The sequence below is a fragment of the Symphalangus syndactylus genome, chromosome 9 (assembly GCF_028878055.3).
Source record: "Symphalangus syndactylus isolate Jambi chromosome 9, NHGRI_mSymSyn1-v2.1_pri, whole genome shotgun sequence".
Lineage (NCBI taxonomy): Eukaryota > Metazoa > Chordata > Mammalia > Primates > Hylobatidae > Symphalangus > Symphalangus syndactylus.
Window position 1 is genome coordinate 108768939 of NC_072431.2, and position 13403 is coordinate 108782341.

General features: G+C 39.1%; 1 protein-coding gene across 5 annotated transcripts in view; it reads right to left on the minus strand.

Annotated features, from left to right (window-relative positions):
• The window catches only part of RECK (reversion inducing cysteine rich protein with kazal motifs), an 87927-nt gene extending 76276 nt beyond the window's left edge, over positions 1–11651 (minus strand). For 2 of the 5 annotated variants that reach the window (XM_055293709.2, XM_055293710.2), the window contains exon 1: positions 11473–11590. In XM_055293709.2, the coding sequence (XP_055149684.1) occupies positions 11473–11572 (100 nt within the window). In that variant the 5' untranslated portion in view covers positions 11573–11590. Of the gene's footprint in view, positions 1–11472 lie in introns of all 5 variants that reach the window. The other 3 variants (XM_055293713.2, XM_055293712.2, XM_055293708.2) reach the window with 2 other exon arrangements.
• Between the last annotated feature and the right edge of the window lie 1752 nt (positions 11652–13403).

The following is a 13403-nucleotide window of genomic DNA, read 5'->3' on the forward strand; positions in this document are numbered from 1 at the left end:
ACATTATATCCAGTTGGAAGTAAAACAGAATATAGAGAAATGAGGTGGTTCTTGGAAGGGCATGTGGGTTTTAAAAGAGGCACTGTGTTTAGGAATAGGGATACAATAGTGAACAAAAGTTATGCTCTCTAACTTCACCCAGGTTACCATCTGGTAGTAGGACAAAATCTAGACAAGAGTAAAGAATTCAAGGACATCAATAAATTAACAGGGAAATTGACAGCACCTCATTTTCTCAGTGAAATAGTGATTAGATCTGAAAATAGATAGGGCTGAGATAGGGCTGGGGGCTTGAGTTGAAATTATAGAGGTCTGAAACAGCCACTTTGGAAAATAGAGAAAGAAAACAACTATAAATATGTTTCTCAAACCTGTGTTCAAAACAACACTGCTTCATCAACTTAGAGAAAGAAATGTCAAATTTGAGAAAAGGAAAAAGGTTGCCAAGCAGCATTATGGCTCCAGAGGAATTCATAAATTGGCTATAGCGATAATCATCAGAGGCATGTAACTGTTGTAGAGCGCAGAAGACTGAAAAGAGGATAGGGTTGGAATGGTCAGCAGCTGTCTAGAATTGGCAAGTCAAAAGACACAGGAGGGAAAAATACTACATTTCAGGCAGGTAGATCTGGTACAATGGTTTAAAACACCTGTTTTTACATATATATATTATATATATTTGTATATATTATATATATAAATATATAATATATAAATATATATTATATAAATATATATATTAATATATAAATATATATATATAAATATATATATTCATATAATATATATTTATATATAAATATATATTTATATATTAATATATATTCAACCTGTGTGTCTGTGCACGTGTATGCAACATAATCCTCTCTTCAAATGAAATCTATACAACTTCAGTATACATATTAGATAAAAGTAGAACTTTTTTTATTGAAAAGTAGGATTGGTATTGAGGAGAAATGAATGAGTAAACAAATGAATAAAAGAAGTCCTCTTCAGATCTTACCAACCAAGTTTCTAAGTTTTAAACTGGAAATCACTTTTCCATAAAACAATGACAGGGTCTAGGATGTTACTGCCATATTACTATAGTTTAGTTTAGTTAGCTTTTTTTTTTTTTTTGAGACTGGCTTTCTAATACTACTTCTATGTCAAAACATGTCTTGAAGTTCTAAACATTTGGTTTACAAAATTCTGAAGGACACATAAAAATTTCACTACATTTCAGAAGAAAAAAAATGTGCCTTGATTGTAGTAAGGCTGTAGTTACTTTCTATGAAGGGCTAACACAAGGGACGACCAAAGCACTCATGAGGGTTTTCGTTTTTTTTGAGAGTCTCACGCTGTCACCCAGGCTGGAGTGGAGTGGTGCAGTCTTGGCTCACCACAACCTCCACCTTCAAGTGATTCTTGTGCTTCAGCCTCCCAAGTATTAATAGCTGGGATTATAGGCATGCACCACCATGCCCGGTAATTGTTGTATTTTTAGTAGAGATGGGGTTTTGCCATGTTGTCTAGGCTGGTCTTGAACTCCTGGCCTCAAGTGATCCGCCCACCCTGGCCTCCCAAAGTGCTGGGATTACAGGCATGAGCCACCACACCTGGCCGACACCTTCTTATAACAACTCCTCTGCAATGCCACACCAAACTACATCCATCTCCTAAGACTCTGCTATGTCCCTACCCTCATTAGATTGGGAGGATAGTCAGGAAAAAAGGCTCTCCTGAGTGACACTGATGTGCTCTTTTGAAGAGCTCTAGAAGTTGGCACTTTCTACTACTAGCGTCTAACACAAAGGTCATATGAGGGCAGAAAATCCTGCTGGTCATAATCAAAGATAATTCAGGATAACATATGGTCCCAATAAACAGAAAAAGGCTCAGCAAAAAGTAAACAATCAGGCAGACAGGAGTCTGATTTGGACCTAGGGATTTTTGAAAAACAATTTCTTGGAGTAAAGGTCTATTTAGAACAGAAACACAAAATGTGTTATAATTAAAACTCCACTAACAGAGGTCTTACTAAAAAAATAACAATAAAAGCCTTTTTTCCAATTTAATGGTGAAGGTCAAATCTATAGGGGAGTATCCCTCAAAGTTAAATTTTTAAAATAATTCTTTTTTTCATTTAAAAAAACCTCAAAAATTTGGAAAACAAGAAGAAAACGAAAAATTATATTTCCACTGTCCTGCCACAACATCTGTTGACATTTTGGCATATATTCCTTCCAGTCTTTCCAAAAGACTTTTTGATACTTCTGACAAAATGGGATGAAAGAGGGCAGCCTAAAGTCTCCTGGTAATAACTTCTTTCCTTCTCCCAACCAAATGTTCTTCTGTAACAGTATATGTCTTCTCTTGAGGGCATTGCTACTCTCCACGAACAGGACAGGGGACCTCTGCTCCATCACATTTTCTACACCCTCTTCTTACCCTTAGCCATTATTGTATCTGCACACATTTTTCTTCCTTTGAAATAGTTAAAGCTCATTAGAATCTTTAACGTTGCATATTTTTCAAGAAATAAATGTCTACAAATAGACATCCATTCATATGACTTCGTTATCAATGGGAGAAGAATTCAAATGCAATTAATGTGGCAATTAAGGGTCTTTATCTTTTTCAGAGCAAGTAAAAGGGATTAATTGGGTCATTCAACTATTACAGTACAAAAAAACAAAACAAAACAAAACTCTCCCAGGCCTAATGCTTTCTATAAGATAATGAATTCTGGATATATTCTGGGTTTATAATTTGATCCTAATATATTCTAAAAGAATAATAGTTTAAAACTCTGCTTATTTTCGTAAAATGGAATTGAACAGATAAAGATGGAACAGTTCAAAATAAAATGTGATACTGCTATGATGAAAATAAAAAACACAGGTGTTATCTTCATTAAAGACATCAGTATGAGTGTCGTATCTTGCATTCTTATTCCAATAGTCTGTGATTATAAAGTAAAAATTAAAAATTGATTACTAAAGGCCACATATTTTGGGCTTAAGAAGGTATTAGTGTAGCCTGAAAATATGCAAGCGGAATTATCCAATAATTAGAAACACCGAGTTTCAGCTGCTGGTTTTGGCCATGTGTATACTAAAGACAGGCAAGTAAGCAGGAAGCACATGCTCCAGCCACATGCAGAAAAACGCAGCTTCTAAAGCCAACTAGCTTTAAAAAAACAAACACACACCCTAATCCAAAACTAAGAAATATCCATAGAATTATAGGATTTTTGAAGTTAAAAGGGATTTTGCCACAGATGTCTCACAAAAGCTATAATTCAGTTGGTTAATGAAAAGCAATTCTTGTCTCCTAAAAAAAAAAAAGAAGATTCCCTCTAATTAATGTCTCCCTAAAGAACAACTAAAACAGTGTGTATGTGTATAAATATATATATACACACACATATACATACATAGATGTGTGTGTGTGCACGTGCACTGAGTGTTTACTATACACTTCAGGAGAAAAAAACTAAATCTGAGTTGATACTGGAAAAAGGTCATTCTAAATTTAAAAAACTAATTTAAAAATCTGTTTTTTTAATGTAAAATCTTATTTTTAATCAAATTTTAATTTTCAAAATAACTTGGAAAATGACAATCACTTAAAAAACATTTAAATGAGAACTGCAACTTTAACTTATAAATACATTCATGCAATTGTCACATATAACCCTTTAAAAATATACATGTGGGTATATCTGCTTAAAGTATACAGTCAGCCAAGGAAGCACCAAAGAGTGAGAGGATTACTCACATACCCACCACCTCAATTCAACATTGCTAACATCTTGTCATACTGCCGTATCTATCTGTATGTATGTATGGATAGATACATATTTTATTTTTTTCGCGAATCATTTGCAAGTTACATATATCCTTCTCCACTGCTTGCCTCATATTGCACTGCTACAGCAGCCAATTATATTAAGTCAATTGTAGTACCAATATGACTGCCAGATTATTTTTTTTAACAAACCTTTCATGACATCCCTCTTCTAATCAAGGGCCTACAATGGCTTCCTGCTATTCCAATTCTAAAATTTCAAAGTCTTTCTCTAGCCTTCCCTTCCCTAAACTTCTATTACTTTTAGCAAAGAAAATCTACACTTACCTAGAACATAGTCCTCTGCCTGAAATGCTTGATGCCCACTTCCTGCTGACTCCAAACATATTGCAAGGCTCAACTATCATCTTAATTCTTAGTAAGCCTTTCTTCTCCAACAACTCTAGGCCATGTTGATGTTTTTGTTATTTAAGACCCTACTATTCTAGTGAGAGTTGGAAACTTTAACACTTAACTCTTCTCTAATCATTTCATGTGGGTTCTCTTGGTATCCCCAGATTGATTGTAAGCTTCTTGATACAATTAGCACAGTGCTCAGTTCAAAAATTAGATTCACTGACTAATAAGGAATAATGGGATTCCTAGCCAGAGCAAATAGACAAGAGAAAGAAATCAAGGGCATCCAAATTGGTAAAGAGGAAGTCAAACTGTTGCTGTTTGCCGATCATATGATCGTATACCTAGAAAACCCTAAAGACTCATCCAAAAAGCTCCTAGATCTGATAAATGAATTCAATAAAGTTTCAGGATACAAAATCAAGGTATAAAATCAGTAGCACTGCTATACACCAACAGTGACCACTCTGAGAATCAAATCAAGAACTCAACCTCTTTTATAATAGCTGCAAAAAAAATAAAATAAAATACTTAGAAATATACCTAACCAAGGAGGTGAAAGACTTCTACAAGGAAAACTACAAAACACTGCTGAAAGAAATCACAGACAACAGAAAACAAATGGAAACATATCCCATGCTCATGGATGGGTAGAATCAATATTGTCAAAATGACCATACTGCCAAAAGCAATAGACAAATTCAATGCAATTCCCATCAAAATACCATCATCATTCTTTACAGAACTAGAAAAAACAATTCTAGTTCCTAAAATTTGAATTTCAATCCTAAAATTCATATGGAAGCTTCAAATTATACTATAAGGCTATAGTCACCAAAACAGCATGGTACTGGTATAAAAATAGGCACATAGGAACAGAATAGAGAACCCAGAAATAAAGCCAAATACTTACAGCCAACTGATCTTCAACAAAACAAATGAAAATGTAAAGTGGGGAAAGGGCATCCTACTCAACAAATGGTGCTGGGATAATTGGCAAACTGTATGTAGAAGAATGAAACTGGATTCTCATCTCTCACCTCATACAAAAATCAACTCAGGATTGATCAAGACTTAATTCTAAGACCTGAAACTGTAAAAATTCTAGAAGATAACATCGGAAAAACCCACCTAGACATTGAATTAGGCAAAGACTTTATGACCGAGAACCCTAAAGCAAAAGCAACAAAATCAAAGATAAATACATGGGACCTAATTAAACTAAAAAGCTTCTGCACAGCAAAAGAAATAATCAGCAGAGTAAACAGATAACCCATAGAGTGGGAGAAAATCTTTGCAAACTATGCATCTGACAAAGAACTAATATCCAGAATCTACAAGGAACTCAGACAAATCAGCAAGAAAAAAACAAACAGTCCATTAAAAAGTGGGCTAAGGACATGAATAGACAATTCTCAAAAGAAGATACACAAACGCCGACAAACGTATGAAAAAAATGCTCAACATCACTAATTACCAGGGAAATGCAAATCAAAACCACAATGCAATACCACCTTACTCATGCAAGAATGGCCATAATTAGAAAATAAACAAATAACAGATGTTGGAGTGGATGTAGTGAAAAGGGAACACTTTTACATTGCTGGTAGGAATGTAAACGAGTATAACCACTATGGAAAACAGTAGGGAAATTCCTTAAAGAACTAAAAGTAGATCTACCATTTGATCCAGTAATCCCACTACTAGATATTTATCCAGAGGAAAAGAAGTCATATGAAAAAGACACTTGCACACGCATGCTTATAGCAGCACAATTGGCAACTGCAAAAATATGGAACCAGCCCAAATGCCCACCAATCAACAAGTGGATAAAGAAAATGTGGTATATGTATGTAGCAGCACAATTAGCAATTGCAAAAATATGGAATCAGCCCAAATGCCCATTGGATAAAGAAAATGTGGTATATGTGTACACACACACACACACACACACACTATGGAATACTACTCAGCCATAAAAAGGAATGAAATAATGGCATTTGCAGCAACCTGTATGGAGTTGGAGACCATTATTCTAAGTGAAGTAACCCAGGAATGAAAAACCAAACATTGTATGTTCTCATTTATCAAGTGTCAGCTAAGCTATGAGGACACAAAGGCATAAGAACAGTACAATAGACTTTGGGGACTCGGTGGCAGCAGGGGAAGAGTGAGCAGGGGGTGAGGGATAAAAGACTACACATTGGGTACATTGTAGTGATGGGTGCGCCAAAATCTCAGAAATCACCACTAAAGAACTTATTCATGTAACCAAACACCACCTGTTCCCCTAAAACCTATTTAAAAAAAATAGGTAGTAATATCCTATAGTTATACAATGCCTTTTTAACAGGAAAAAAGTACAAAAAATTTTCTCTCACTATATTAATACTATTTCAGTACCATATTTCATATGGTAACTCACCTATAATTTAGAAAACAACATATGATTTTTAAATCAAAAGATAAATTGGACTAAATCATACACTCAGGTAAGAGGCAGGCAGCCAGTTGGTGGTGGGCTCTGCAGCTATAAGGTCAAGAAGAGCTGAGGCTAGGAAGCTGACATTTTATAAGGGTGTGGAAACCATGTGCAAAAAAAAAAAAAAAAAGGAAGCTGATTGAGGGAGAGAGGAAACTGGAAGAGATGCACAGAGAGAAGCCATGTGAGATAGAGACTGTCTCTAAAAGAATACACGGGAAGTCTAATTTCCTGTCAGTCTTGGTTCCTGTCAACTTTCTAGTTCCTGTAGCAGTCCCTGAGGTAGAGATGTGCTGAATTTCCTACCCTTGGCTTTCCATGTGATTTCCTGTTAAATGCTATATAATCAGCCCCCTAATCCTGACTTATTTTGGGTTTTGTTCCTTAGAGTCAAAAGAGCTGTAACCTAGACATTCATCATTATGAAACAACTAAAGCAAATGACTCTTCTAAAGTCCTCTTCCCAGAGGCTAACAGTCAGTATTTTTAGATAATTCCCCTCCCCACTGCAGCAGGGCTCCCATCTCTAAACAAAGGATCTAAAAGTATAGCTCCCAATTATCTCATGGTCAGAACACATCTCTTAATACTCCACTTATAGTCTTGTTCAAGTTATCTATGTGCTTTACAGCATCCATCATACTATGTGCTATATACCTGATGAAACCACATGCTTTTTCCTCAAATATATTCTTCAGATTTAGGATATAAATAGGTATGTACTAATATAACCACATAATATTAGCAATGTAGGTATTAAACATTTTGGGGTGATATTTCCTGTCTGAATTTCCCACCAAACTTAAGCTCCTATTTTTGCTTACCACTTTATACCTCTGACTATCACAGTGTCTGTCAGTATTAATAGCTTAATAAATATTTGCTAAATGGATTACTCACAAGTATGGAATTTGGCTTACTAAGCAATGGCCCTAGTGTGATTATTACTAATATTCATCCTAAACATGTACAAAAATAGAACTTTTTATTCTCTCCTTTCCTTACCTTCCAACCCTCCTCCAAAATGCTCTTCCTCCATCTTCCCTACTTCAGTAAATGGCATCAACTTTTATTAAATTGCTCATGATAAAAAAAAAACCTATGAGTAATCCTTAATTCCTTCTTCCCTTACTTCCCACGTCTAATCCATCAGCAATGTATTTTAAATATCCCCTCTCCTAACTCCACACCACTCTACTCTTGAGTCAACCCTTATCTCCTGCTTGAACTACTGCAATGGCCTTCTAGTCATCCTGCTTATACTCTTACCCCACTACAATAATTTTTTCCATTCAGCAGCAAGACTGATCTAAAATAGAAATAAAATCATACCACTCTTACTTAAAACTCTATTGGTTTCTATCTGTGAGCAGAATAAAATCTATAATCCTTATGTGGTTTTTTGCAAGGCTCTGCACCATCTAGCCCTAGGATACTCTGTTGGTCACTACATTCTAACCATATAACGTTTTGTTCCTTATGCCTTAAGGCTTCTGCACTTCCTGGACCTCACCCCTGTCTTTCATAAGAATACCCACCACCTTCTCAGCCTTCAGATCTCAGTTCTAAACTTTAGCTTCTCAAAGAGGCAGCTCTTATAAACTCTTTTGAAGTTCTTTTACATAAAGAACTACTCACACTCCATTCACACAATTCTCTGTGTTAGCCATTTGGTTTAGTTCCTTCATGGCATCCTTATCATACCTAGAAATCATTTTGTTATGTATTTATCTATTTATTGTCTATCGCCTCTCTCCTAGAATGTAAGCTCCTTGGAGGAGCAGCTCTGCACCTAGAACAGTGCCTGACATATAATAAGTACTCATATAGTATTTTTTGGATAAACAAACCTCATAGTATCTCTTTTGTTCTTTTAAAAACCACATTTATAATATATAAAAATAACCTCCTTGACCTCTTCCCATTTTTCTACAAGTGGCACACAGTGAAAAGTATGATTAATGAAAGATTGCTTAAATTTATGGATGCCAGACAGAAACTTTTAGCTGCATACCAGAATAAACTGTCATATCTGGTCTATCACCAATCCTAGCTCTTTCTACAGTGTGGGCCAAGATACTTCTTTGGTAAGAGAATCTGCTTCTTATTACTTTGCTCCAGATAGGCGTTTGCTTTTTCTAACTTAAAATTCATTACATTCTTCTTCTGGATTCTAGGTTTACCATTACCTAATTCCTTAAATGTCAACTTACTGAAACCTGGCCCTTAAAGTTATATCCTTCCCTCTTTTGTACTATTACAAAGCAACTTACATAAAAACAGAGCCATTATCAGGTGCCATGACACACGATGCTGATACTGCAGGATAGGGTCCCTTCTCATCCTCCAAAGAGAAAATCACTGAGCAAGTCATTTCACTTTCACACCTCCATCCCCCAGGAATAGGAATAATTGAGGTAATAAGATTTGCAAAGTTGTATAATAGAGGGGGTCAATAACCTGCAAAGCCTTATACCAGAGCAGACAGAAGTACCCAATCTTGGATGTGGTTAAGAAGGGAAGGAAGACTGAGCAGGAATACAAGCAAAGCCTTCACTAAATACAATTTTATATTGTGTTCTTAATTCTGTTTAGGATTGAAAAGCATTTTCTATACTTTCTACAATTCACAGTGGAAGCCTTTGTCCATTATATTACTCAATGTCCTCTAGTAAGGAACCAGGCAATACGTGCTTCCGAGAATTTAGTATAAGGAACACGTCTCACTTTTAGATCCAACTTGGAATTTTTTTTTTTTTATCAGACAATGCAAACTATATGTTGTCATGAACTTTTAGAGCTTAGAAGGGCCTTTAGAAATCAACTAACCCAGCATTTTCTGAAGTGCGCTTTAGGTGTTATGAAGAAAAAAAGAATTTTATGAGCAAACGAGTTTCTTTCTTTAACGACTTCATTGAGCTACAATTTGTATACCATTAAATTAACCCTTTTAATATGTACAATTCAGTTGTTTTTAGTGTATTCACAGAGTTGTGTAGCCATCACCACTATCTAATTTTAGAACATTTTCATTACTCCCAAAAGAAACTTCATACTCATTAGCAATCATGCCATTCCCCTGGCAAAAAAGTTTCTTGTTTTTTTTTTTGTTGTTGTTTGTTTGTTTTACCACAGGAATCCTTGGACCCTTTATTGTGAATCTAATGTGTTTTGTGAATTTATAAGACAGGGTACCATGTGCAGTATTTCCCGAACATACTTAATAGCTAATATTTCACTGCTTACTACGCTAAACGCTGGACATTACCTCGATTCTCATAATAAAATCTGTGAGATACCGTTTACAATAAAGGTGGCTATTTGAGCACAAAAAGATTAAAGCTAAGTAATTTGCTCAATGTTCTTAACCACGCCACTGTACTACCTCCTGCAGAACTGACTGGTTGTGGGAGGAGAATGGACAACTAGTATTTCATAATTTTGTAAGTGTTTCAGTTCAATCTCTTTTAATTTAACAGGGAGAAAAATGGGGCCCAGAAAAGTAATCTGATTTAGCCAAGAATACACAGCATTTTCTCTTTTATTCTTTGGGATATTTTACAGCTAAATTTGAAACCTAGCTATAGTTAATACCCTTGTTGGAACTGACTTTGCTTTTTTTTTTTTTTTTGAGACAGGGTCTCACTCCCCAGGGCAGTGGCACATCACTGCAGCCTCAACTTCCCGGGGCTCGAGCAATCCTCCTATCTCAGCCTCGCGGGTAGCTGGGACAACAGGCATACACCACCACGCCCGGCTAATTTTTGTATTTTTAGTAGAAATGGGGTGTCACTATGTTAAGCAGGCTGGTCTCGAACTCCTGGGCTCAAGGGATCTGCCCGCCTCCACCTCCCAAAGTGCTGGGATTACAGGCGTGAGCCTACCGCACCCGGCTGACTTTGCTTTTTTTTTTTTTGGGTGGCTCTCCCTGTCTCCCTGTAAGCAATGCACTTCACCACTTTTGCATGCACACATCCTAGCCATCTTTCAATGTCTAGTACAGCTAGGGGGAATCGCTCCACTTTCCACTCATCCTAGGTCGATGTCCTCTCTCTCCCTCTGTGCACTCATACACGGCCCTTCATTTCCTCTGGACCTTTCTGCCTTGAATTCGAGTTACTTCAAGCTCCTGCTGTACCCCATCTCCTACCGAGAGAGCTTTTGGAGGGAAGGAGTCGGCGTCCACTCAAAAGGCCAGCAAGTGAGAAGCAATCAATAATCACTTAACAGTTTCCTATCCATCCTTGGTTTAGTTCTTGTAGAACAAGAATTCCTCTCCTCAAGCCTGCCAGCCCCCGGGGGGCAGGGTTTACTGATTTTTAATGTCTCCTACCCGAGTCCAGGACCCACCACGCGGGCTGTGGGGAACAAGGTCGTTCTGAACCAAGTGCGGGTCAAGTAACAAGTAACAATAACTAACTGGGGCCGCGGTAGGGCGGCTGCGTATCCGAAATCCCATCCAAACCTCGCGACGATCCTGGGCGGGGGCATCGCACCCTTTTCTGACAAGCACCAGAGGCAAGCGAAAGGGTCAGTGCCGAAGAGGGGGCCCGTGTCGGTGGCTGACAGACCAAGGCCTCGAACCCGAGTCACCGCTCAGAAGATCTTGGGGCGGAGAGAGTTCCTCACTCGCCCCGCCTCGGCACCCGCCTCTGGAGCGCTGAGACCTCGGGTCCCGGGGTCACCGGACGTGGGCAGGGACTGGGGGTCGCGCGCACCCCCGCCCCCTGCCCCGCGCCATCTTGGTGCGCTGAGGCGGCCGCTCCCGACGGCTTCGAACCGTTGCTCCGGAGGTTACTCACCCGCACTGCCCGGAGCCAGGCCCCCTGCCACCTCCGCGACCCCCGCCACGGCCAGCAGAAGGAGCAGCGCGCCTCGCAGAGAGGCCCGGACGGTCGCCATGTCCTGGCCGGGCGGCTCCAGAGCCGCGGGATGCTCGGACCCAGCTTGGCCGCAGCCGCTGCCGCCGCTGCTCGCGCGAGGCCCCGCCCCCAGCGCCCGGTCCTTTGGTGATTGGCTGCGGCCCGCTCAAGCCCCGCCCCCTGCCTAACAATGTTTCCAAAACCTCCCGGGGGCGGGAACGTGCCCCGTACCGGGGCTCTTTGTTATGGCCCAACTGTGTGTCGGCTTCTGCCCGGAGTCCACCAGCCCACGTTCTCCCAGAGTGAAGTCAGAGGATGTCAGAGCTGGGAGAGTCATTAGAAAACCCCTGCCACCTCCTGAGGTTTCGGGCCACTGAAGTGAGAGAGGAGACTGACCTTACTCAAGATCACACTGCAAGTTCACCTGAGAACGAGGGCTTAGTCCAAGGCCGAACCAAAGGGGCTTCTCTCCTTCACGTACCCTCAATAATACTCGCAATATTCTTTCTGCCGAGACGCTGCCTCTCACCCAAAGAAGGCGTGTCACCCGGGATCCTTCAGCCTCCCACAGACACGGCCCCCTGACAAGGATTCACCACTAAAGCTCTTTGGCACATATAGCCTCAATGTGTCTTTGAGGTACTTTAAAAATTATTTATTTATTTAGACAAGAGTCGCTCTGTCGCCCAGGCTGGGGTGCAGTGGCGCGATCTCGGCTCACTGCAACCTCCACCTCCCGGGCTCAAGCGATCCTCCCACCTCAGCCTCCTGAATAGCTGGGACCACGGGCGCAGGCGACCACACCTGGCTGATTTTTATATATTTTTTTGCAGAGAAGGGGTTTCACCATATTTCTCAAGCTGGTGTCGAACTCCTCGCCTCAAGCAATCCGCCAGCCTCGTCCTCCCAAAGTAGGGGGATTGCAGGCGTGAGCCACTGTGCCTGGCCTTGATGTTACTATTAAGCACCTGTTCCTGCTAGGAGAAGAGGATAGGAGAACGCTTGTATACCTAGATGTGGAGAGCCTTGAATATGCGGCTGAGAAATATAGACTTTGTCCAAGAGACAAGTTGGAAGTGGGTCCCACTCCACCCATCAGCCCAGCAGCTACGTGGAGAATGTTTAAGCCACTGGCTAGCAAAGCTAATTCATTGTCTGTCTCTTTTTTTCTCTGTGTGTTCCTGAATTAAACCTTTTTTCCTTCTTTTTTGAAAAAGCATGACCACCGTTTTAAATTCTCATGAAGACACCTGGGGCTAAATTACTTAAAACATTTTAAAAATTCCTTAATATTATTAAATATCCAGTCATTATTTACATTTTTCTTATTGTCTTATGATTTCTTTTTACAATTTTTCAAGTTCTAAACAAAATCCATATATTAAAGTTGGTTTTTATGTCTTTGGGCTCTTAAATTTATTCTCTCTTTTGAGTTTACAAAAGGAAAACATGAATAAGTTAAAATATCTAAAACATCTGCTCTGATGACTCTCTTGCTTCTGTGTATAAGGTAAACTGAGGCACAATACAATTTTAAAGTTTATTTCAGCGCGCGGTGATTCATGAATTGAGAAGCTGCAAGCCAGAAGTGGTTCTGGGGCTCAGCTCTGTTGAAGAAGCAGATTTTTACAGAGTGAATGGGAAAGTAATAAAAAGAAAATATTTGATTGGTTACAGTTATAAAGTTGCCTTATTTGGTCTATCCCACTAAAAAGCCTCTAGTTATACAAGTTTGTGGACTACTGCTGATTGGTTGAGCTCGTTCTGTTTTTCTTTAATATATGCATTTACAAGAAATAGCTCAGATTAACTCAAGTAAGTTTAAGGTCACTTATGAGGACTAAATTGACTATCTGCTCAGGAATTCTGCA